Source organism: Clytia hemisphaerica, unplaced genomic scaffold, assembly GCF_902728285.1.
Source record: "Clytia hemisphaerica strain Z4C2 unplaced genomic scaffold, Clytia hemisphaerica genome assembly, whole genome shotgun sequence".
Lineage (NCBI taxonomy): Eukaryota > Metazoa > Cnidaria > Hydrozoa > Leptothecata > Clytiidae > Clytia > Clytia hemisphaerica.
This window is the reverse complement of record NW_027103875.1, coordinates 473228-498473: the sequence shown is the minus strand read 5'-3', so window position 1 is coordinate 498473 and position 25246 is coordinate 473228. Positions and strand designations below refer to the sequence as shown.

At 36.3% G+C, this 25246-nt stretch overlaps 2 protein-coding genes across 6 annotated transcripts in view; one reads left to right on the top strand and one right to left on the bottom strand.

The window, feature by feature from the left end:
- Positions 1 to 2736: 2736 nt before the first annotated feature.
- On the bottom strand, positions 2737 to 5802 carry LOC136808372 (uncharacterized). Its single transcript, XM_067064908.1, has 2 exons — positions 4132 to 5802; positions 2737 to 3735 (listed from the first exon to the last, which is right to left on the bottom strand). The coding sequence occupies exons 1-2, from the start codon at positions 5731 to 5733 to the stop codon at positions 3001 to 3003; spliced, it is 2337 nt and encodes a 778-aa protein (XP_066921009.1). The 5' UTR covers positions 5734 to 5802; the 3' UTR covers positions 2737 to 3000.
- A 9358-nt stretch (positions 5803 to 15160) lies between these two features.
- Positions 15161 to 25246, top strand: part of LOC136808371 (protein Aster-B-like) — a 28120-nt gene continuing 18034 nt past the window's right edge. The window contains exons 1-7 of one of the 5 annotated variants that reach the window (XM_067064903.1): positions 15161 to 15360; positions 16070 to 16211; positions 20894 to 20993; positions 22197 to 22284; positions 23145 to 23248; positions 23994 to 24089; positions 24704 to 24784. In XM_067064903.1, the coding sequence (XP_066921004.1) occupies positions 15201 to 15360; positions 16070 to 16211; positions 20894 to 20993; positions 22197 to 22284; positions 23145 to 23248; positions 23994 to 24089; positions 24704 to 24784 (771 nt within the window). In that variant the 5' untranslated portion in view covers positions 15161 to 15200. Of the gene's footprint in view, positions 15361 to 16069; positions 16212 to 18442; positions 18938 to 19696; positions 19831 to 19858; positions 19942 to 20893; positions 20994 to 22196; positions 22285 to 23144; positions 23249 to 23993; positions 24090 to 24703; positions 24785 to 25246 lie in introns of those variants that run through there. The other 4 variants (XM_067064905.1, XM_067064902.1, XM_067064907.1 and 1 more) reach the window with 4 other exon arrangements.

Genomic DNA, 25246 nt, shown 5'->3' with positions numbered 1-25246 from the left:
TGGGAGAAAAACGGTATGAATTCTAAATCAGCCGATGACGTCAAACTTTCTGTAGGAGCAAATCCAGTATGAAGATTGGAATTTTAACAACAGTATTAACAAACAGTCTGGCAACCTCGTCCCCGTGTATTCCAGGTTTTATCTACGTTATTGATGGATGCCAGAGAATTATTATCTAGCGCTATCATTAAGCATAAAAAAGCAGATGATACACAGGGAACGAGGTTGGTCATCTCACTGTACCGTAAAAACATAATCCCAAGTAGTACTAGAGTTGCACGAAGCCGGGCAGCCTATTCTAGACGTCATCCGCGTTTTTTCTACGCAATTAACGTCTATGCCACTTTGCAAATGTTTTGAGCCCTGGTTTTCGGGCTCCAAATATTCGATTTTTTTATGTCACTTTTAACTCTCGAAGCTCCTGAAATAAAGAAAAAATCGAATTAGCGTCAAAGCACTTGAAAGGCTTCTATTTTTCGAAAATCATCAAAGTGGAGCGGGATGGTAAATCTCGGTTTTTTGGTGAGGTGCTCGATGGGGATTGGTATTCCCATGTTTTTATGGCTGGGGATTTAAATTCCATTGTTTTCGAGCCAGGACATTCAATGGGCATGGAAAAAATAGCACTATTTTGTGAGGATTTGCTTATCAGATTATTTTGAGCAGGACAAAGATCAGAGTATAATTTTCCAATGGGGACGATATTTTGGACAATTTTTGCAGTGGAAAATGGTCTCACTGGGTCTTTGAGAAGGGGGTGTAAGACTGGTCATTCAAAATTAATAATAATTATTATCTAATCAGATTTACCTTAACCCTTTAAGTGCCAATGTCGTAAGTGCTAACAAGTGATCCAAAAACCTCCATTACTTCATTCTGTCCTTTAGCGAATAAGTTTGAAGTTTTACTACTGGGCACCTTTTCGTCCATCGAACTATGAACGAGCTTCTAACTCCTTCTAGATCCGGAGATATAAGCCTTTAAAGTTTTAACTAGCGATTTTCTTAAAAAAGGACCGTGGCACTTAAAGGGTTAAGGGAAGAAATTTTAACGGAATTAAATTTCGCGGTTGAAAGAATTTTTTGTTTTGCCTATTTTGCACCAAAAAGACTAATTATAGGTGATTCTTTAAATCCTGAGATTTTAGTTTTTCGTTGTCAAAAAAACCGCAAATTTAAATTCCGCGAAAATTTGATCCACGAAAATTTCTTCCCTTAAGCTAAATTGAATCAGATCTATTTTGATTGGTCTAAATATTTTCAATCCATGATTTATGGTTAATGCACTGGTGGACCACCTCGGATATTTTAATGGGGTAGATTTTCGCGGGGATTTAATTTCTCAGATAGGACTATTGGGAGATAATATTTGCCACGTACAAAATATAAATTTCTACTTGATGTAGCACACAAAACTGTGGCATGTTATACATTTTCTGTTAGCCTAATTATCCTTGAGTCTGAAAATTTAAGAATCACAATCAAAAAATTCGATAAAGACGAAAATGAAGAGTTTTGTGAAGAAGAGTATTTCAACTTTGAAGAGCTTATTTTCGGCGAGGAAAAACATTCTGAATTTTTTTTTGCGGTAGATGGTGTATCTTTTATCGAACTAAAAATATTTTTTCGGAAAATATTTTTAAAAGCTTATTTGTCTCAAAATCTTGAAAAAAGTGGTTTTTGACCAATTTTTCGTCCCAATTTTTCATAGAAAAACAGCCATAACTTTTGATGCATTACACGTATTTTTTTAAGAAACACACTTTTAAGAAACATCAGGCTCAGAATGCCTAAAAACTAAGAAACATCTAAGAAACATGCTGAGGCTGAGAATGAAAAATTAATTCGGTTTTTCTTAAAAACCTTCCAATCCAGCCTTCCATGAGGCTGATTATGTCAAACAGTTTAGAAACATATAAGAAACATTTCTTAAGAAACATTGAGGCTGCTTGGTAAAACTAGTTTCTTAAAAAGAAAATTTGTAATTTAGAAAATTTTTCCGAAAAATTTAAAACAGTTCAATTCTTTGCGGACAGTTTGAAAAAGCTTTGACACAAAAGGGTAATTACTCATTAAAACTTAGTACATTTTATAAAAGAAGGTGATGCAACATATTATTAACATCTTTTTAAAGTTCATTGCGTCAGTTTTGCAATTAAATTCTTAATTACTCTTAAGAAGGGGTTTGATTAAAAAGCAATTTATAAAGGTAATTCTTATTTAAAAGTGTTAAAGACCCTAAAACATAAATTTTATGTTCAAATACTAAAATCAATTTTTCGACTATGGTCAGAGCCCTTAATTTCTCAGATAGTACTATTGGGAGATAATTTTTTCACGATTTTGTTTCTTATACTGCAATATCTTGCATGTCGTTTGTTGAGATTAAGATTATTCTTTGATGACTGTAACTATTGTAAAATTAATAAATAAAATTATTTATTTCGCGGATAAGGCCTTTCAAAATTTCTAATTTCGTGGATGACACCCAAATTAAATTCCTGCGGAATTTTATTCCAATAAAGTAATCAAAGCTAGAAAAAGCGTTTCCCATTATTCTTAGAATATTTCATGTGCCATAAATACTATTTTATGCACCGAACGCTCCTTGTTCTCTACAAAATATCAACAAAAGTACCTCCACCCTGAAATGTCAATGCCAGGCCTTGGATGTATTTTTTTTTCAAAGTTAGAATTGAAACCGCCTAGCGAATAAAATCGAAAAAAAATCAAGTTAAAACTATTTTTAATGACGTTTTGAATGAAATATGCAGCGAAATTAACTCAAATATTGTAAAATCAAACTGAAATGGGCAAACAAATTTTGACAATTTGAAAAGATACAATAATATTGCACTATTATGAGGATGAATGCGTTCTGCTCACCGAACAAAACAATGTTAAAAAAATTAAACAAAATATAGGAATGGCTGGAAGATCGTCTTTTTCAGTGAAAATCACGATTGTTCAGAATTTTTCAAAGTTACTTTATGATCGGCAATCACAAATGAGCCTCGTATTCAGATTCACTTTCATCTCCAGTTTCAACAAATGAACTTTCAATACTCTTCTTTACAATGAGGAGGTTAGTCGTACACCTCAGCATAAAGTTACAGCTGTGGAAAGATGGGTCGTCTTGATTTTCTCCTTCCACTACAATAACTGTTGGCCATTCGAAGCCTAAACACGCCTTTTCACCGATGACCAAAACATTACCTTCTTGAAGAAATAAGTATGGATTATCCTCTTGGAAATCATTTTGCAGTGGATGGTACGCCTTCCATGGTTCCGTAATCTGCTCGGACACTCTGTAATTCTCTACCTCATCTTCAATGATCACCAAGATCCCACCCTTTGTTCGTTTTCGCACTTCGTCCATTGCTTCCTCTAACGAATCTACAAATATCGGTGTGCAGCCTGCTGGGAAATTTTCGGGAGGCATAACGATTCCTTCTTTGTAGTCATATTCCGTGTCTTCAGCATGTGATTTTGTCATTTTCACGATTTCTTTCGAATTACGGAAATTCTGCGAAAGATCGAGAAAAGTGAATTCGTCTTCCCATTCTTCGTCATCTCTGAACCGTAACCCAAGTGTCGAAGGTACAATCCACAAAATATCGACCAAGTCGTGCATTTTCCATATCCGGTCCTTTAAGCTCATGTCGAACTCATCGCAGAAAATTGCTTTGATATCATCTTGACGGATTTGTTCCAGAATTTGCTCAAAGTTATCGTTCTATAAAAGAAATTCCAGAAGATAAAAAGAGGTTGAAATGATCTGAAAGGTTTAAAATCTCATAAAAGCTTGATTTATTATTCATTTGATGGGTCGAAAGAAATCAACAGTTTCAGTCTATGTCTGAAATCTACCGGTACACGCTTTTTTTCAGTTTCCGTAAAAATTAAGGCACGTAGGCACGAGCCCTCAAACTAAAAGCAAAAGCTTTTTAAGATAATCTAAGCATGGCAAATGATAGTCAGTGATCCAGTAAGCCAGAATATGGTACAATATATATATAAAAAAATGAGCTAGAACAAAGCAACCCCAGCCCTGAACCAAAAGTTGAAGTTGCTTATATAAAAGAATTGTATAAGGTAGATGTATTTAATTAGAAATTTTTTTTGAAATTACCGAAAACTTCTTCAGTTTAATCTTTGTTGTATCTTCATTTTCTGCATCTAGTTCAAACTTCATTCGAAAATACAGTAAGCCATTTTCTTGTAGATACATGATTTTTCCCTTGTATTCTGGCTGTTGGTTTAGTTGAATGGCTTTGTTTCTTAATAAGGTACTTTTTCCCACACCAAATGGGCCACGAATCATCAATGTGTTGTAGCGAGAATCGTTGCTATTCAGAGCTGCCATCTGTTGATTGGAATAAAAAATAATATTGTTGCTAGTTGAAACGTTTTCGATAGCTTCTGCGATGTACTCCACCCAGTTTGAGCTGGTTATTGGTGCAACGAGGTCCTTCTTGGAAGCGTGGATCGAAAACACGATTATCTTCAACAGCTTTTGAACTTGATCGAGTGGAGTCGAATTTCGAGCGATTTGAACGATTGGGTAATTATCAAGGATGCTCGTTAACCATAGCTTTATTTCAGTCCCCATGATGATGAAGTGGCTACTAGCGATTGAAATGGAACTGTTTTGGACACAGACAACGGGGAAGAATGTCCATCCAGGTTTAAGTTGGTCTCCCAATCTCTCTTCGAATAATTGATGGTTCGATTCCAATTGTTGGAAAACTCGATCGTTGGTGAGCTCGCGTTTCATCTCTATGGAAATAATGAGCTGTTTTTTCCATGAAATGATCAAAAAGTCAATTTCTTTGTGCATTTTTCTTCGAACATTTGTTAAAAAATTGACAGATGAAAGAACAATTGTGTCCTGGAGAATATCATCTTTAAGCGGTAATAGTTGGTCGTAGAACCAATGTTCAAGTTGTTCTCCCAATTCTGACAACTCCAATCCGAAAATCCAGCGAAGATTTGATTCCTGTGGTGGGTTCTCCTCGATCTTCTTTTTAAGTAGCTTTTTGAAGTTCTTCTTTAGAACGGATTCTCTCAGAAAAGTCTTCAGTGCTGGTTCTGGTGATTTTGATGGAATTTCATTGATGCAAGCTTGAACAAAAACACCAATTTCCGACATTGTTGATGGCAAATTCATTTTGTTGGATTTCAGCTCCTCGATAACTAAAAACATGATTTTGAGGTTCACCACCCATGGATCGAACGCCTTCTTATCGATATAATCGTTGTCGTTGTCGTTGTCGTCGTCATCTTCGTCGTCCTCGCCATTCTTTGCTTGCAAGAACGACTTTAATTCTTTTGTCAACCAATAATCTGGTGAATGTTCTTTCAAATTGTCTAAAAGTCTATTAATGTCTTTCTTGACTTCATACTCAAGAATAGCCACAGGTAACTTTTTCATGTATTGATTGGAAACAAACGTTGGAGGTATGAAGACAGCTTCGTGTACATCGTTCTTGAAAAGTGAAGAATCACTGTATTCTCTTTGAAGGAGGAACATAGCAGCTTTGATCGGGTCGTTAAACCTAAGGGTGCTCCCCAAATTAAATTGTTTGGCTTGACGCTTCACTACAGTTTGGTTGTTTCTGATGATCTGCCAATATAATGATTTGTTTGGATCACATTTTGATGGATCGATTGGTTTTGGTTGCAACAACTGTAACTTCTGCGCGATAGTTTGAACACCAGTGGTACTCTCCATCCTGTTTTAACATCAATTTAAAAAAAATACAACTCAACTCAAATACAAACTTTCCCTCTCCCTTACCACCGTCTGACGTCAAAAATAATTTCTCTTTTTTTCATCCACTTTTTTTTGAAACTGTACCTTTTTGTTTACTTAATCAATGAAATTTGAGATTGAAATGTACAATCAAGGTCATACTATTTGAGAAAAAAGGGAAATTCTCCAGGAAGTTTTGAAACCACGAAATCGCGATTTGTACGTGCTCTAAAGTAGGTTCGAAGGGTAGAGTTTTAACTCTGAATTTTAACATTAGACTTAACACTTAGGATCTTAGGATCTGAGGATCCAAAAGCTCAAAAATAGTCCAATAAGGCTGGAAGTCTGCCAACCCTTCTCAAATTAAAATATTTGACATAATTAAAGAGATAGCCCAAAATCGACTTTCTCGCCGAAACTCTAAATCTTGAAAAACGTTAAAATAACTGGAATTCTCAATATATTTCAACCATGATTGTACATTCGAAATGCTCATTTTTCTGAAACGATAGTTGTAAAATTCCTACACTTTTTTACTTTTTTTTCAAATTTGCTACCATACACTTTCTGCTCTGAAGGTTCGGCAAATTTTAAATTGGGTCACTTTTGAGGAGCTTAAGCGTGGGCGCTGCCAATACGCATCCGATTATCAGTCGATTCCAGTGAATATGGAATGTACACCCCTATATCACAGCCCTGGTGTCCCCTGCCCTGGTGGAACTTTTTTCCTCAGTGAGGATAAAATTTCCTATTAAAATTCAAATCAGGAAATTTTTTGTTCCAAGGTTAAAAAATCCAGTGGTGATAGTTTTGGAGTGCAATCTTTAAACATTGAATTTTGAATGTGGATGAAATTAAAGTAAATTTCCTAATGGGGTGGAAATTTCAGGGTATTTTCCCAGGGGACGAAATTTTTGCCAAATTTTCTAGTGGGGCTGGGGTCCCGGTGGGTCTGTGTCACAGGGGTGTGAACGTGGGTCGGGTGGTTCCGAATTTCACGCAAACCCAGTTTGTTGGGCATGCCCGATGAATGATTTTTCACTTATCGGGCATACCCGATGAATAAGTTTTTGATTTTAATGGCCCGAAATACTTTGATACAATTTTGACACCAAAAACCAACCATATGATCAATTTCCATAGAGTCCAGCACCTGATTTGTAATTTAATAGTTTTAGTAGGTTGTGAGCAACAGGTCAATGTTTGTAGGTTTTAAGGTGCATTTTGATTTTAACGTAGAGTTTTGATAATATTTGGGTACCACTGATCTTACTGCAACATTAGTAACTTTGCAGTGAATCTCTGTTCAAAGTTTGAGACAAAAAGGACTATTTTATAAAAAGTTATTCGAGAAAACCATTTTGTAGGTTTTGAGGGGTATATAAAGTCTGTCTCAATATAATTTGCAGCGGTCGAGACAAAAAAGGTGATAACTTTTGATAGAATTCGAATTAGATAGCGATTTTTTCCTTGGCTGAAACGACAAACAAGAGTGGAATATTATCATAAAGAAAAAACTCACAAAAGATCGGAAAATGAAGATTGAAAATGAAGAAGAAGAAAATCAACTTCTTCAATAATTGTGCTATAATTATCATTTTCACACGACTCATTTTTTAATCTTAGAACATCATTAATATAATGTGAAAAAAATTTTCAAAGAAATTTATTCCACCGAAGAATATAGTATATAACACACCCCTGTGTCACAGATCCGGTGGACCCCCCGCCCCGGTGGAAAAATAGGCGAAAAAATCGTCCCCGGTGGAAAAAATACTTGGAAACAAAAGATTTTCTATCCCCATTGGGATTTCGATAGAAATTTTCATCCCCACTGAGGGAAAAGGTTGGTAACAGGAGGGGTGTTATAACGTTCATCACTAACCATAGAAAGCGTACTTTCAACACAAAAAGTTTCAGCCTCAAATTCTACCTAAATTTTCAGATAGAGGGTATCTCTTTTTTTTCTTGTAGGTTTTAAGGGGTATCCCCTAGTATAGCGTTCAGAATTTAAAGTTCGGTCGAGAATGACATTTCAGGCTTTTCTACTTTATCTAAATCAATCGGATATTCGATTTGGGAGAATGGCTTCGAGGCCCAGGGGTGGGGTACTAGGGTTGGAGAATAACGGGTTTGTGTGGACCGGACCCGGGGGCGGGTACACCTCCGATAACCGAGCCTTAGTGTTAGAGAGAGACCAAGTTTGAGTGAGAGACTTTGTTTTGTTTGTTGAAAACAAAAGGAACACTGCGACGCAAATTAAATCCCGCATCACAGTTTGAGATCAAAATAACGGCGAAAACGCAGACTGGCGCGAGAAGGCCGAAAATAACCTGTGTTCGTTGATTTCAGTCGGTTCTATCAGTACTTAATAATGAAAGTGGATGAAAAGATATAATATGAACTATTTATTTTGACTGACCTACATCACAATGTGCTACAAAAACTTTTTGTTGGTCTAATTGGCTCGGCCCGACTAGATATGCATGACTGTTAAGTTATGGTTCTGAAAACAAGGAAGGAATAGGCAGTGCAGTGGTGACAGAAAGTTCTTTTACAAGCAGTCAGAAATGAGCTTGCTTTGCTCTCTTCTAGCTAGATATATAACTCTAGTCTCTAGCGCTTCATAGTAGCCTCCACAGGTGACATATTTTCCTATTAGAAAGACTTAGAAAGTGCTTGGAATCACAAGGATTGTACTGTAAAGTTGGTCTAATATCGACATATCTCTCATCTAATTCTGACACCCTTCTTTAGAGAGAAAGGAATATAATATGAAAATTAGATTGGGTGTCAGAATTGTGGGGGGCGTACGGTTTTTCGGAATGGCTGGCGGAAATCGACCTTTTTTTCTTCGAAATTTATTTAGGATATCAGGGGCAGGGCAAAATTCCTTTGTTTGGTATTTCGGAATTCTGAAATTGTTTCGGAAATCCATGAATTTTGCTTCAAAATTTCATACATGAAAAATCAAATTTGATGAAAAATTAGTCAAAACGAGGAAAAATTGCTACCCAAAAAAATTTTTTTATGGAATTTCGGAAATTTTGGCAAAATTATTCGGTATTTCGGAAATCGCATATCCCCGTACGCTCCCCTCAGAACAGAAGGATGTCAATATTAGACCAAGTTACAGTACATTAGTCATTATATCTTGAATGCTTCTGAACTGCTGAGGGTTTGGTTTGAAATCGTTAGCAGTGAGGGGAGAATGTGACCGCCTTTTGAATAACTCTTATAATACTCAAGGCTTGAAATAACGATTGTGGGTCGGACAAAATGTCTGATCAAGGTTGCTTTAGCTTGAAAATTATGATTTTTGGGTCGAACAAGGAGCAATTTGGGTCGGACAATAATATGCGATGTCTGACAGTTTTCAAGCCCTGATCAATCCACCGCCAGACGTAATTTATTTAATGCAGGTTTTGCCTTGAAAAGCGTATGATCGTAGGAGTATGTGCCAGCACAAGTCTAAACTTGTTTAGTTGTGGGTGAATTTCAGGTCAGCTTTTTCGGCAGTGCCGCCCTAAAGGTCGACCAAAGAGTATGATCGGTAGTTCATTGCCGACCATGATCATCAATTCTCTTGGCATTAGACCATAAGTGATCTTTTAAGTCAGCAAAGCCGACCAAACATTGTAGCTATCAAATAGAGAAAGAAAACATTGCCGTAGCCTTTAAACAGTATAGACTTAACTCTTCATACACAAATTACGGGAAACACATATTTGGACTTTGTACCCTATGCTAAAGTCCCACAAAAAATAGGATAAAAATCAGTTTTTTGAAGTTTGCAAAAAAAACGCCACAAAGAAGATTTTTCAAATTCAGTATGTGAATAGAACAACTTTTGTATTTTTCCTTTTTTTTGCAAAAGTTCTAGGAATGAAAATAAAGGGATCATGATAATTGAATACTATAATCCACTGATGATCCGCGGCACTATTGTAAAGTTAGAATCGCTTCAGCGTCTCAGGCTGCATCATTTGAAAATTTCAGGCGTGTGGTCAATCACACTCCTAAAACCTTAATTTTAGTAATTTAGGCATGTGATAAGGAGTGCTATGCACAACTTTCAGTTGTAAAACTTACTTTATGGGGTGTGATTGATCGCACTCCTCAGACATTTTAGGTGTGTGTGGAGTTGTGCGCGTGCTATCGCACGCCTCAAATGATGCAGCCTGGCGTCTCTTCGCTTGAGAATATGATTGACAGATTAAAGTTTTTCACCCGTGCGGGAGCTCGCGGGCGTTCTGCGAGCGTTCTCAGCCCAATCCTAGGACCGCGTTAAAAATGGTGGACTTAGCTGTGACAGATCATTTTGATGGAAGTTGTTGGACAGTTAGGAACATTTGGCGAGTTCCTGTACGCGGCCGCAATCAAAAAAATCATAACGTCACTCAATAAAAAATGGCGTTCGTGTCTTTTCGCACTTTTTTTAGCCTAGACGATGTGGCAAACATAGTAAGTATAAGCACACTGTGCTTTTAATTGGCTGACAATTTCTTTTGCGTCGGTAAAACTTTTTCAAACTTTCAGTGATGATTGATCAAACTGTTACAATGAAAGTTATTCAGCGCATTTTTTATCTTCTTACCTTCTTCATCTTTAATGAAGCACTCGAAGTTTACTGAAAGTAAGCACATAAGATATTCTTATAATTAATGATATTCATTTAAACACACTTCGTTATGCGCTGCGGTGGAGTGCATGACGTAACTCGCGCGGCAACTAGAACTCGCCTTCTGTTGGAAGATCATATTGGGCGTTTTGGCGTTACCACCCTCGACGCAGCGAGCGCCTTTGTCTTTCCGCAACTCTTTCCACCATTTTAGATGGCCTTAACAATAGATCCAAAAGGGCGCCATAATCTTGGAAGATAATTTGTTTTGGTCTCCGGCTTTGGGAAGTAGCAATGTTTTTGGTTGTTTTCGAATGGAAAACGGTAAGAAACTTAAGTTTACAAGTGTCATTTAGTTTTTGATGGCTTATAGAATGGCAGGATCCTGGATGGTTTCCCTAACTGTTGGAATGTTTACAATTCTTTTGACAGAAAATCATTTGTTTTATTGTCAATGATGACAGTGCCGTTATTAATTTTGTTAGATCTGACAAATTGATGTTTGTAAGTGCACTTTATAGTTTTGATTCCCATTGAAGAATCATATTCTGGTTTTCATGTTATTAGTTTCTGTTTTAGAGCTTTAGACCTAGCCTGTTAAAAAACTTTGCCGACCTAGAATAAAGCTCAGATCAGCATTGCCAACCTAAAAACAAGCCTAGGTCGGAAAAATTTCACTGGCATTTCACTGGACATATCGTCGTATGTGCAAAATTTATGAAAAAAATTATTTTTGTTTTTTTTTGCAAACATTTTTAACTTATAAAAGTAAAAGTAGTAAGTGTGTTTTCAATTTCAACGAAATATAATACACCTAATTTACCAGCAGGGTCGCAAATAAACATAAGGTCATGATGTCCAAATGAAAAGATAAATAGGACCATTGACTTGACTTTAAAGAGCAAATTTTCTATCCCTGTCTCTTTTATTGAATCGCTTTCTTTGTAACTTTAAAGAGTGTTTCTAAGTTCCCTTTTATCTAATACAGTAGCTTTCTTCGTAACTTTTAAAAATGCTTCAAATATTACTTATCAAATCGCTTTCTTCATAACTTTTAAGAGTGTTTCTAAGTTCCCTTTTATCAAAATGCTTTCTTTGTAACTTTTAAGAGTGCTAAGGTCTAAGGCTAAGTCTTGTTTCCGGAAATTGGCCGGGTGAACTTATTTTTGAAAGTCACCCAGCCGCAAAAAAGAAAAGTTTTTTTTTGTGCTGTCAGAGAAAAAAACTTTTTTTCAAACTGAATATTTCTTAAAGCAAAACGTTTTCGCAAGAAAACACAAAAGTTTTGTAACAGAGTAAATAATATACAGCAAAGATCAACAAAGGTTTTTAAATATTTGTACTGTATAGTATTTGTTACGCCAATCATAAATAAATGATTTCCCCTCTCTCTTTTACCTCATATTCTAATTAAAACACTGATCTAAACCCCACATTTATAGACAAGATACCTGCTTTTACCCTGGAAGTATAAAGAAAAACAGGAGTTGAATTCGTCAGTAAATGGTCGTTAAAGTCTTTTAATTTCTTTTATAAAATTTATCAAAAAAATTCTAAGCTCGCCTGATGAAACAAGACTTTTTAGTAGAGCTCAAGTTTATGTTCTATTTCGTTATCTGTTTAAATTTTGTTTTGAAAAGATATTCTCTTACGCCAGAAAATTAGAAACTAAAATCTATCAGTAGATTTCAAGAAATGTAGTCCTCCAAAACAAAGGAACCGCTAGATACAATCCGTCGTCATGATTACGGCGCGTTCTATGTGCGTTTTGGTTGGGAAATAAATGGCTTCAATTCCTCTTGCCATGCGGTTTTGAAAAGCTGTAATGATTTATCCAACATAAGAATTGAGAGAAGAAAAGGGATAGTACTTAGATGTTGAACCAAATGTTCAATGGCAATCAAACCCTATTCCAACATATTTTTTCTTCAGGTGGGGATTATACTCTAGATAAGAGATATACTCTATCTAAGAGAAGTTCTCTTCATTAGAAATTCTTTACCTTAGTCAGGAGATTTTTTTACGCTTTTTGGCCTTCCAATCATTATGGGCAAGTTAAGACAAAAAGTCGCTGGAGAATTTTGGTGAAAAGTATCAAGCAGTAGAGTTCACTTTGAAGGAAACATTGATCAAAAAGTTTTGATGAAAGATTACCAAGTTTTCAGTCTTTTCTTTTAGTCCAAAAACTGAAAATCTCCTGTTTTTCTTTATACCTCAATGCTTTTACCAATATGTTGTGCTGGAACTCCTAGATCAAAACGATTATTTCTTTGCATAGCAGGGGGGGGTCAACATCCAGATACCAGACCCATAGCCGGGTGGTGGTGTCTTTTTTTCCTTTAAAAGTCTGAAAAGTCAAGTTGGTATTGATGGGGGTGGGTCCCCCTTTTTTTAGAAAAAAGGGTTATCCTCAGTTGGTATTGATACCAAAATAGGGGATGGGTACCCCTTTTTTCCAGGCGGTGTCAATCAAACTGTTCGATTATCGAACTAAACGAACTTAAATCGAACTCATCGAACATCAATCGAACTTCATCGAACAAAGAAAACTCATTGAACTAAATCGAACTTATCAAGAAATTTTCGTAAAGTTCGATCTAGCTGTTTGATCGGGTTCGGTAATCGAACAGCTATCGTTCGATTTTGTTCGATAAAGTTCGATGGTTCGATAACGAAAATCAGTTCGATAGGGTTCGGTTGACACTGCCTGGTTTTTTTAAATGATATGATTCAGAAAGTTGGTATCAATATCAAAATAACAGCAAAACTTTCCTAATTTTTGCCCTTATAGCTAGAAAATACCCCGGGGTACATATCAGTCTAAACAGGTTTCAATAGGATTTGTTTCAGCTTTTGAGTATAATGACTGTAAATGAGTAATAAGTTTAAATGACTTTGAAGTTTGTTTATTTTGGACTTTTTCGATATTTTCAAGTTTTATTTTTGATCAAGCCTGAAGTAAAAGCATTTTTTCTGTGATAGCATTTGGTAATGAGTGAATCTATTCTGTTCTAAAATTATGTACTAATAATAGCTTCTCCTAGTTTTTGCACATCGATTATATTCAGATAATATTGATTCAGATTGATTTTGCTAGCTTCATTGGGTTTGTTTTTATTATTATTGTCAGTTTTCAGTCATTTTCTATTTTAGCATATGACATTTTTTTGTGTTGTGTTGAAGAAAGAGTATTTTAAAAATGAGTTTTTTTGAGGTTTCTCTTAGTACCCTGTTTGTGTGGGAGGGGGTGGGTTCCCTTTAAAACAGCTTTAAACTCAAATTTGTCAGATTGGTATTGGTACTAAATTAGGGGGTGGGTCCCATGATATTTTGTCAAATTCAAAAAGTCATGTTGGTATCGATACCAAATTAAGGGGGTGGGTCCCCCTTTTTTCTGAAAATTATGATTTTCAAGTTGGTATCGATACCAAAATAAGGGGGTGGGTCCCCCCTTTTTCTGAAAATTTTGATTTTCAAGTTGGTATCGATACCAATTTTGGGGTGGTGGTGTTAACTTAGCTCAAAAGGTCAAAAGTCAGGTTTTTGGGCTATGGGTTGGTATTATAAATGTTGACCCCCCCCTGTGCATAGGAAAGAAAGTACGATGTCATACTGGTTTCAATTTGCTTGTTTTGAAAGTTTGGTGTGTGTCTTCGTGGAAATTTTTCATTCCTTTATATATCAGATCTGATCAAGGCAACATTTGTCTGATAGAATTTCATTGATTCTCCTTGTCTATAGCTCTATGTCTGATGGCTTTGTATTGGATTATCCAAATTTTGGTTGTACTAGTCTTGTTGATTGATATCTGTTTGGGAATACTTTGCTGGGGGAGGGACCTAGGCAAGTGAAGGGTATATACTAGGCAAGTGAAGGGTACGGGTATGTGGCAATCTTTATTTAGGGTGCTTTTTCAGAACCTGCAAGGGTTGAAAAAATCTGAAAATCAAATCTCAGTCCCAACTAAGGGTAAACTCCAATTTTTATCCAAATTACGGGTGTACTAGTTTAAGAGTAGAAGAGCCTTTTTGGGAAACTTAGCTCCTTTTTTCAAAACAAATTCTCCCAATGTTGATTAATTTGACAAACTAATTAATGGTTCGTGGTTATTAAGTTTAGAAGTGATTTGATGTTAGAGAGGATGTAATTATTTTTGTCTTGATGTCAAGTGTAATCAATTAGCATTAAGTACTATCTTAATATAATTTGTTGTCAAAGTGCTTGTGAATGCGAAACCAGATAATATATTTGTGCTTTGGTAAACAAACTCATGAATGAACGAGAGATATTTTCACAGCGCTCTGCAATTTCTACAATTTGTATGTGAATTCACAATTTTTTTAGGTTTTACATTTAGTAGATGATGATTGCCATAAAGAAACTTAGAGTAATAAAGATATATGGTTTTTACGTGGTAGTTCAAAAGTTTGTTAGCAGTTCTTTCTTATTTATTAGTCTCGTCAGGAGAAATAAAGACATTTAAACCGAACCTTATTGATATGCACCACTGGAGAGTCTTCTAAGAATTTTTCCACCCAATACGTCACTTAAAAAATAGAAACAGTGAATTGAATGGAATTTTTTGAAACTTTGTGAATAGTGAACAGAGTTGAGTTCCTCTCCTCAAATCCGTTGACCAAGTGTTATATTGCATTTCCAACTGTAGATGTAGAAATCTGTCCAGTTGAATCTAAAACACTCGTTTTATCAGTAAAAAAGGTTTTGGTCATATGATCCAAGGATTTATTTACATGATTTCAATCCAATGTATATACAAGATGTCACATACTCCTGTTTTTTTTTTCAGCACAAAAACAAAACAAACATGATAAATCAGAACATCTCCATCCAACCATGTTCACCACAGATAGGGTCATCGGAGGAACCGAACTATCCTACCAACGCTGCAATGACCAACACTGAGCCTCCACCTTCATCTTCACTGGAGTCGAGCACTAAAGATTACCTTGCACCCACAACACCTGGTAAATATCATCATCTTCTCATTTTAGTGTGCAATCCAATGGGGATATTAACTTTACAAGTGATGGTCCCAAGCCAAAATTGTTTGAACACTTTTCAAAAGGTGATTTCAAAGAAAAATAATTGTTAGGGCTAAAGAGATCTCAAGGTGTAAGTGTATTTTGGTGACCAAGAACTCTTTTCAAAAGCTGGTTTTAGAGAAAAATACCTCTCCTACAAGGTCATTATCATAAATAAGCTTTGACAACGTCATTAAAAAAGTATTGGTTCGGCTAAAGAGATCTCAAGGTGTAAGTTTTCCAATAAGAAACAATTTTTTTTGGTGACCAAGTCTGAGCCAAATCGATGAAAGGGGTTCTCGTTCTACTGAATTTATCTTTTAAACATTTCTCAAGCTGACTCCAGGCTAAAGAGAATTATTTTTTTAATGAGACATTCTTCTTCTCTTGATTGAGCCAGGGCTGCACCAATCAGTAGCGTAGACAAGGAGCACAACATTTGTGTAGGAGAGCAGATTTTGCGCCCTCCTGTCTATGCTACTGCCAATGAAATAGGTTTTCTATTCAAAGAGAAGTGAACCCACCGATCAAAAAAATCTACTATCCAACGATACTCTTTCTTAGTCGCACATTTCTATTTGGACAGCGATGAAAAATATCCCCTCATACTTCTCATTTTAATCAAAAGTTACTTCTTCTCTTTGTTATCCAGGACAGCCGCAACGTCCGTATATTGTGTCACGACAAAAGAAGAGTAGTACAACGAGTTACAACACGTCGCTTGATACTGATGAAGACTTGGGAGGTGCTCTCGAAACTTCAAATGAGTATGAATACCGTTATCAACAAGCAAGGTTCGTCAATTTCATTTGTCTGCTCAAATCACAACCACAAACCTTTCAATGTTTTGCTTTTCTGGCTTAATCTTAAGTATTGATACACCCTTTAGATTATTGAACCAGTTATGTCACAAATATCTCTTTTCAAACTCTGGTGTCTAGATGGAGCTCTACTATCAATGACAATTTTGAATTTCACGATTGAATAGACAAGTGAACTCATGGTACGGACTAGATATGTATCAGGACATATTTCTATGAGAAGGTTTCACAGACTGCTGTCTATGTCCTTGATTTTCAGTTCTTGCCAAATCTTGGACGTTATAATTTATAAATGCAGCTGCATGTACAAAGTTTATGGAACTAAAGTTTATGTTTCGACTTCAAAAATTCTCTTTTTGTCGATAATATTATTTTCCTTTCCCCCTTATTTTCCCTAAAAAGTCTTTCTGTTTCTCTTTCCATTCTTTTAAAATATTGAAATCGTTAAATCTAGTTGTGAGATATCTCTCTTTCTCTCTTCTTCTTTTTATTTTTTATCATTTCTTCTTCATCAGACATATTAATTTTTAGATGTTTTTTTTTTCGACTTCAACTTTTCACTCGCTCTCACTCTGACTTTTAATAATGTATTTAAGAATTTTGATCAATATTCTCTATGTTGGTTTTTTTAAGTCGAGCGAACAAACTTTTTAGAAAGAAGAAGAAAAGTGTTTAAGATGAAGTTTTTATAAAGATGGTTCTTTTGCCTGTTCTTTTTGGATTTGGTTGAGAACTATGGGGCTTGACAGTCTGTTTTCGTGTGTTAAGATTATCTTTATAACCCTGTCTCAGTGACCTGATATGAGATAGATAGAGGACCTCGCTTATTTCGGAATTTGATTCACCAAGTTTCTAAAGTTTTCACATACCTTATCGGTCTTAATTATTAGTCGGCCCTAATTTTAGTCACCTCATCAAAATTTAGTCATTAAGGGCCGACTAATAATTAAGACCGACTAAAAATTTGGGCAATTTCTAACTTTACAAGCAGATGGAACAGGAAAAATGTACGTACGCAGAGGAAATTTTTTCATAGCCCTTTTTTGCTTTATTTTTTTACTTTTACGCTTCTTATACGCATCAAGGAAAAGAAAAAGTTTCTTAATAAACATCGAGTTTTATGTATGAAATAAAAGTTCGAACCTAACGATTTGAATTCTAACTTTTCTTCAACCGAGGGGGGGGTATTCACCTTTCCATTTTCAGCATAGTCATTATCAACGTGGAAGTTGTAGAGGTTTTTCAGGTTTTTCCAAATAGCGACAAGCTGCCATTATGGATTTTGGATTTATGGATTTGTTTCGAATCACGAGTTATTGAGTCTTCTTTTAGATAATTAAAAGTATTTGCAAAAAGTTTGATAAAAATCGTTCAATTTTGTTTGCAACATTTCTTTTGTCTTGAGCATGAAAAATGAAAGATGTTTGAGCAAATAGGATTGGCATTTATATTGTGTTGTGTTAATTGAGTCTTTGAATTTGCTTAGTTTGTGTGACGCTGAACGGGCCCCGCTAATTTCGCCTCCTCAAAATTAAAAAAGAAATTGACTATGATATTTTCAAACTTCATGTATAATTTATACATATAAGTCTTTTTATTTCTCTTCCTCGAAGGGAAATCTCTTTTCATCGGCCGGATAATCTTTTACTTTATTGTAAATGTAACAAAAAAGGGAAAATTTGAAAATTTCAGATTTTGTTTGGTCTACAGTACTTATTTTCGTTCCTCATTTCTTTGGATCCTCGAACTTTCTTAAGCAATCAGAATCGCTCCTTATTTTCAAACTGGTAGTCGAAGTTTTACAATTTTCGTGCAAATTATTAATATCTCGTGCTATAGTAACATGGCTCCGGTATATAAAGTTCATTTCGATGCACCCGAGGTCGTCAAGTTCGTGTAAGTTGTTCTCTTTCAGTCTTTTCTCATCAACCCCCTCGTCAATGTTTTTGCGAAATAGTTTGGGATTCGCAGAAACTTTGAACTGGAAATTTATATTGTATTTATTCTAAACAAAAAGGGGGGGGGTCTCGGAACGTGTCGTTTAGTGATGTGGTGGTTTACCCAAACAACTCAAAAATTCTTTTGGTACCATGTTATATTCGAATACTAAAAGGTGGTACCTAAACGAGACAATCTTTAGTACATTGGTACTAGTATTGTAACGGCCGGCTCCAAAAATATTGTTAACATAAAGTACGCAAATTTCGAATATAGTTCCAATAAGAATAAAAGCGAGAAATAGCTTGGAAGTCTAACTTCGTAATGAGTCAAGAAAATTCTCCTGTCCAACAAACATCAAACACACTGACCACCGCCCACGAGGAGGGCGTGAAGCGTTCTCATTCTGATTCCAAGCTCGTTCTCCCATTGGTGGAAGACAACAAAGAAATTCCGTCGATTAGCAGTAGTCATTCATATCCCGAGTCCTTTAATATTGAGGAGATAACAACACCAGTATCAGAATCACCACAAAATAATGGAGGTAAAAAGAAGCGGATGGAGACATTCACAAACTTTATGGAGAAAATCCCGCTCAAACGCCCTTCAAATATTTCCCTCCCTTTAACCACCTCGACACCCGCCCAATCATTGATAATGCTTGGTGAAACCAACGGGGCGTCAAGTGGGGCGTCACCTAATGGAGGGAATTTCCCTGAATTCCAGATCAACCTACATGCAGCTATTGATGAAGAACCTGTGTAAGTTTTATGACAATGAAAGCTATCCCTAGTCCCCGCAAGCAAAACGTTCTGTTCAATCATATTCATGATATGCACGACTGCAATGACTTCACAAAATTATGCAATTTTTCTGCTTTTGTTCCACCCAATACGTCACTTTTTCTATTGTTTAAGTGACGTATTGGTGGAAGTTCTCAGAAGACTCTCCAGTGGTACATATCATGAATAACCCTTCGCTGGGTGCTCTATGCTGATAGCTATAACGCATACTTTGGCCGTGATTTTTCATCTGATTTTTTGTTTTTCTTGGTTCCCCTAAGTTCAATGCTTACTCAGCTGACACACAACATTCCTTCGACGTTCATCTAACGTTATAATGGACGTTGTAAACATTAGATATGTGCTAGCTGGCTGGGTATGAGAATCATTGTCCAAAACAAACACACTTTGGAATTTTTAAAGTATTTCGTTGCAATGATTGTCACTTATCTTATATATCATTGATAAGTTATTAAGACAGTTTCTACTAAATAGAAAGTTATCAATTTTTTTTACATTATTTAATCCAGGCTTTCATCCATTTGTTTAAAAAAAAAGTATGAGTCGATGTTTAGATGATCTTTAGCCTGTGTATTCGTGGTGGGACGATCACATTAAAATGCTCTCTGAAGGAGGGTGGGTTATCTCGAGCTTTTATCTTTATATGGCCAATCAAGATAACTCTCCCTCGTTGAAGCGATAGATGTCGACTTGTCTACTAGACAATTTTAACCGCTCGTTGAAGGGTATGGGAATGAAGTGTGGAGGTGACAGCGAAGCTCACTTACTTTGTTGAGTAATATGACAGGCTAGTGTGTTGAACTTTGGTTTTTAAGATGCAAGGCTAGTGGCTTTGACCCATTACTCTTATGGTATATTATATGATGTGTTTTGGATTTGGATAACTGTTTAATTTCGTTGTGATTTCCACGACTTTTTTAAGAGTTAAATTCCACTTTAACTAAGTTGTCGTATGAAGCAAGGTACAAATTGTACGATACAAGTGTCTCTTTGTGTTAGACTTCTTTCTACTATCTAGATATGGATAATTTTTCTTTGCGTATTGTGCTATTGGTTAAGATAACTCAATAGTCGAGAAAATTATCCCATTCCGAGAAATCTTCTAAAGACTGACCCTCCCACCATAATCTGTTACTTCATATTTTATTAATCAAATCATTTCATTCATAAAGCGTTAATTTCCTTTGGCTAGGTTTTCCATTTTTTATAACAAATAGACATGACAGACAAATCATTTAAATTGAAAATAAATTGTCTCGCGATGCACTTTCTTTCGTTATTACATGATTTGCATGATCTCATTAAAAATTTTCTCTCTAATCAAAGATAACATCAAAACACGCTATACATTTTATATACAGTGGAAATTCTTTAACCCGAACCCACGGCGTTCTAAATCTAGACGCAGTGCTCGAACCTCTATAACTCGAATGTCTCCATAACTCGAACAAATTTTACTGTCCATTCAGTTAACAATGTTAACAAAATCTTACTTCATAACTCGAAATTTCCTTAACTCGAACAAATTTGTTTCCCTTGCTTGATCGAGGTATGGAGACACTACTCAAAGGAGATATCGAGTTATGGAGTAAGGTTTATAAGGCATTGGGCTTTTCCAGAAATAGTCCGTTTCTTTTCAAGTAAAAAATACGATATCCAGGGGTAAACCTTTATAAGAGAGGATATCCAGGGGGTTGAGCATATTTTTAAGAGTGGATATCCAGGTGGTCTTTACTAGTAACGTTCGATACTTCGAAAAATCAATATCCTCAATTTCCTTTTTCTGGAAAAGCCCATTGTTATCTAAAGGAACGAGAAAATATGTTAGAGTTAAAGATACATTCGAGTTAAAGACGTCAGAGATAAAGAGACTCCACTATGTTGAATTTAACTCCACTTTCTTTACTTCTCCAGTCTGTCGGACAGTCAGACGCAACGTAACTTGCAAGACCGGCTGCAGATGCTAAGTCCCAATCGCTTCAAGAAGTTGAAGAAGAAAAATAGATTAACACAGGTAAAGGGCTTTCTTATTCGCTCTGAATTCATGGCAATGATCGATCCATTAGATCTTGAAATTTAGCGTATTGTCCTACTTATGTTTGGCTGTTTTGTTTTTCTACGATTGAACCTATACGCTTTTTTTATAAGAATGGTGTTTGTCCAATTTTCCAATTCATTATGAATATTCTTAACGTTTTGGCAAAAATACCCCTGGAATATTGTTACAGTATTCTTAGTTTTGGATAGAATCCCAGCCAAAATCTAGGATGTAATACATACCTCAAGCAAAAATTTGGCATTTTTTATACAATGTAATGGTAAAATGCTCAAAAAATGGCATTCTTAGGTTCAGTTGCCAAACTCCATGATAGTGGTATTCTTAGTATATTCTCAATTTTTTGGCCAATTTCATCATAAATATTTAAGTTAAGCATATTCTTATAAAAAAGCGTGTAGTCTTGTTTCTTCTCGACTTTATATAATAGCGATGCTAAGCGAAAGGCTGTTTATGACGTGTGTGGCCACCTGTATATAAGATTTTCCAGATCATTTTCCCGGTTTTGATCGAGCGGGCTATGTAGGCATCCGACACATTAAAGCTCTGAAGGTCAGGAAATTATTAACATCTAGAAGGTTTAGATAACGAGATTTCGCCAAATCGCGTAAAGGATTTTGCAGCGGGGGGCTTGGACCCCAGCCATCGTCATATGGGATTGGTGGGTCCAACTGAAATATTTTCAACTTTATTCCCAAGGTTAATTGAACCCGACTGGGGATGCGGCACATGATTCCCATAGCCGAATATGATTCCTCTTCGATGAGGAATTGGTCCACTCCTTTAGAGCTTTAGGCGGCCGCCGAACCGCCATCGGGATATCAGGTAATATGTACAGCTGAGCACACGCAATGGGCTCTACTAGAAAATGGGGGGGGGGTTGGTGGATATATTGGATATTTTTTCCGGGGGTAATGAAAAATCTGCAAAATTTTCCTTGTTTTGGGGGCAAATTTGCTCTGTTTAGGGATAATTTTGAATGTCCGGGGTGGGTCAACTGATGATTGTCCGGGTGTGAGATCTGTTGTCCGGGGGATCATAATTGTCCGGGGGGTCATAACTCACAATTTCTAAAAAATGTTATATCCCCCACCCCCCTTATTCAGATTTTTTCTGGAAGAGCCCAATACAATTGTAGATTTATGTTTTTTATATTTTCAGATCATATCGGGAGGGAATTACAAGACCAAGTCTGAACTCTTTCAAAAATTATTCAAAAATCTCAACCCAGATGAAAAGTTGATAATTGGTAAGTCTTCTACTGAAAGTTTATGAACACGCACATCGAAAGGTTAGCCCGGGGGGAAGTGGCGTGATTGGAAAATTTTTCTGGAGTGGCCAAGCAGAATTTGGCGCCCTTTTTAGAGTTTTTTTCTTTTTGGCGCCCCCTCTCTACACATTTAATTTGCTTACGAATACAAACTAAGCACTGGAACTAAGACCATTTTGATCTCTAAACAACTTTATTAGGTTTTTCTCCTATCACAGGTAGTTTCCCCCTCCCTCCTCGCGCCACCATGCCACCTATGGCTTTTTGATTGACTGGGTAGCGCGGATAAGTACCCTGGTTTTATATGACAGGCTTTATTTTATGGCTTTACCTAAGTACACAATAAATCTATACCACTAGATCAAGTCTCATTTTGGGAAAAGCCAAACAGAGAAACTATGACTAATTTTTTCAAATTTTGGAGGTATTTTCATGTTTTTATTGTAGTTTCATAATTTTTTGGGGGGTTTTGGAATATGTTTTATTGTTTTGGTAGAAAAAAAAGTTTAAAATGTTAGTATCCTCTTATCCACTTCAATGAACTCACCGGCGCCATCAAAAATCATCAGAAAGCAAAAATCATATTGAAAGGTTGACGAGCGGTGGAAAAACTTCAATAAAATAAAGATTATTGACTTACCTCGATATTTGCATCTCTCCATGCAACATAATAAATTTAATAAAGTTTTCCTTGAAATGAAAAAGATATACAAAGATGAAAAAGAATCAGGTCTACAACAGGATCCTTTGCCAGCTTTTTACGATTTTTGTCTCTCTCTCTTAATCTTATCTAGAACGTAGATTTGACGGGTTATATACACTTTTTTCTTTTGCCACAGACTACTCGTGTGCGTTCTATCGCGACATTTTGGTGCACGGACGTTTGTACGCCTCGCAGAATTGGTTGTGTTTCTACGCTAACATTTTCGGTTGGGAAACGCTGGTGAGTTGTTTGTATCCTCATGAACTTTACTTAGAAAGGAACCATGTTCCGCAGACGTTACGGTCTCGTATCGCTCCGGTTTGTTATTTACTACAGATAGGAAGTGTTCATACTGATTTCGGAACGTCTCGCAGCAACGAAACGGAATAATTCCGTCCCGATGAAAATGGTGGAGCGAAACCGTTTCGATCTGTTTTGCTCTGTAACGCTTTCTTTTCTGACGTTTCGAATTTTGATGTCAACATGGTGTTTCGGAACCGTTTCGTTTCGGAGCAGTACAAAACCGTAACGTCTGAACATGGTCTTAGAAAGGAAGCATAAGCTGACAAAGGAATAATGTAACCCCAATAACAACGTGTTGCAGAGATTTTATTCGAGGTAGAAATAATTTGAGATGGGGAGTGGAAATTTTTGAAAATCAGTTTCATTCCTTTTTCTATACTAGTCCAATAAAAGGCTTTATATTTGAAACCTTGGAAATTTTTGTGGTCCAGAAACCTGTTTTACCTGTTTTATCGTTCGGCATAATGTATTTCAACACTTTCATATTTTTATCTATTTTAAATCAACAAACTTAATCCAAACTAGGCTTTTGTACTTCTTGTCAAGAAAACCTGTTTCAGGTTCAGGATTTCTAGAGTTCAGAAGCTTATCAGGGGGTTCCTCACGAAGATGAAGGTTAAATTGACCAGATGCTTATTACGTAACATTCTCGTAACATTCTTTACCGTTCCCGTTCACGCAGATCACGGTACAATGGACAGACGTCACGGCTATCACGAAAGAAAAAACAGCCAAAGTTATCCCAAACGCTATTCAAGTTCTCACTGATCAAGAAAAGGTTTGATTTTTTCTGAGTCCTCAAAACATCAAAAGGGTGCTTTATAAAAGGAAGGCGGACGCTCAAAATTGACGGCGTCCTCTTTGGTGCTGTCTTCTTGGTTTGACGGTTTGGAAATATCTAACAAAGAGGAAAGAAAAGATTTTTTCCTAGTGTTATTGATTTGGAGGAGACTGAAAAATATGATTGCGTCGCTTCTAGGCGGGAAGACGGCTTGCTATTTTACTCGTCCTAGGCCCGTTGCCTTCGAGGAAAACCCAATCTTCGTCCACTTCCTTCTTCTAAAACACCCTAAATATTGACCGAGGATTCGATTGCTTGTTGGGGTGGGGTATTGAACATAGATGCGAGACACTAGAAACACTGTTTTCTGGGGGTTTCCTGTAGCACCCAAGAAATGCCAATTTTATTCAGTGAACAAAACTAAAATGATTCATTTTGTCTTGTTCATCCAGTCATGACACACTTTGATACCTCTACAGTTTCAAGCTTTTTTTGTGGGCCTAATGAATTTCCTGGATTGTAAAGGATCTGTTTACGGCAGTTTTGAAAATAACAATTTCCTTCCACTGTGTAGTGTATTGAAACTGCTCTCCTTCTTCTTTATTTTTCAGTTCTTCTTTACAACTTTTGTGAACAGAGAAAATGCTTACACAGCACTATTTCGAATATGGCAGAACGCTCTACTCGGTCACGTAAGTTTCTTGATTCTAGAAAACGGTTGTTGAATTAGTTTTTTGTTGCTTTGCCGTCGTCCGAAATTTAATGATTTAATACACCGGGGGGGGGGGGGGATAGTGAGTTTACCAACTGAGGTATGTCCGGCGAAAGGAATGACTTTAAGAATCGCATCCTTACAGTGCAGCAAACGATCGGGGACATTCATACCCTCATACCAAATTTTCAAATTATTTAACGCAAAAAAGCAAGAAAATGATTTGCAATCTTATAGTGAATTTCTGCTATCTTGAAAATCATAGCCTTAACCACCGCACATACCCGTCGGTCTATTTTGCCTAACTGCCCCCCCCCCCCCGGTTTTTTGTACCAGCATCTGTTTTGTTTTAAAGATTCGTGAAAAAAAATACTTTTTTTCCGCTTTGTAAAGCTAACTGATACTAGGAACCTGTTAAATTCGTTCTGAAATAATTTCCTCA

Bases quoted from the DNA above. Each gene is read 5' to 3' on its own strand.
- LOC136808372 (XM_067064908.1), bottom strand. From the start codon at position 5,733: ATGGAGAGTACCACTGGTGTTCAAACTATCGCGCAGAAGTTACAGTTG. The intron at 3,736-4,131 runs GTAATTTCAAAA...TTTCTTTTATAG, and splicing joins TTAAACTGAAGAAGTTTTCG to AACGATAACTTTGAGCAAAT.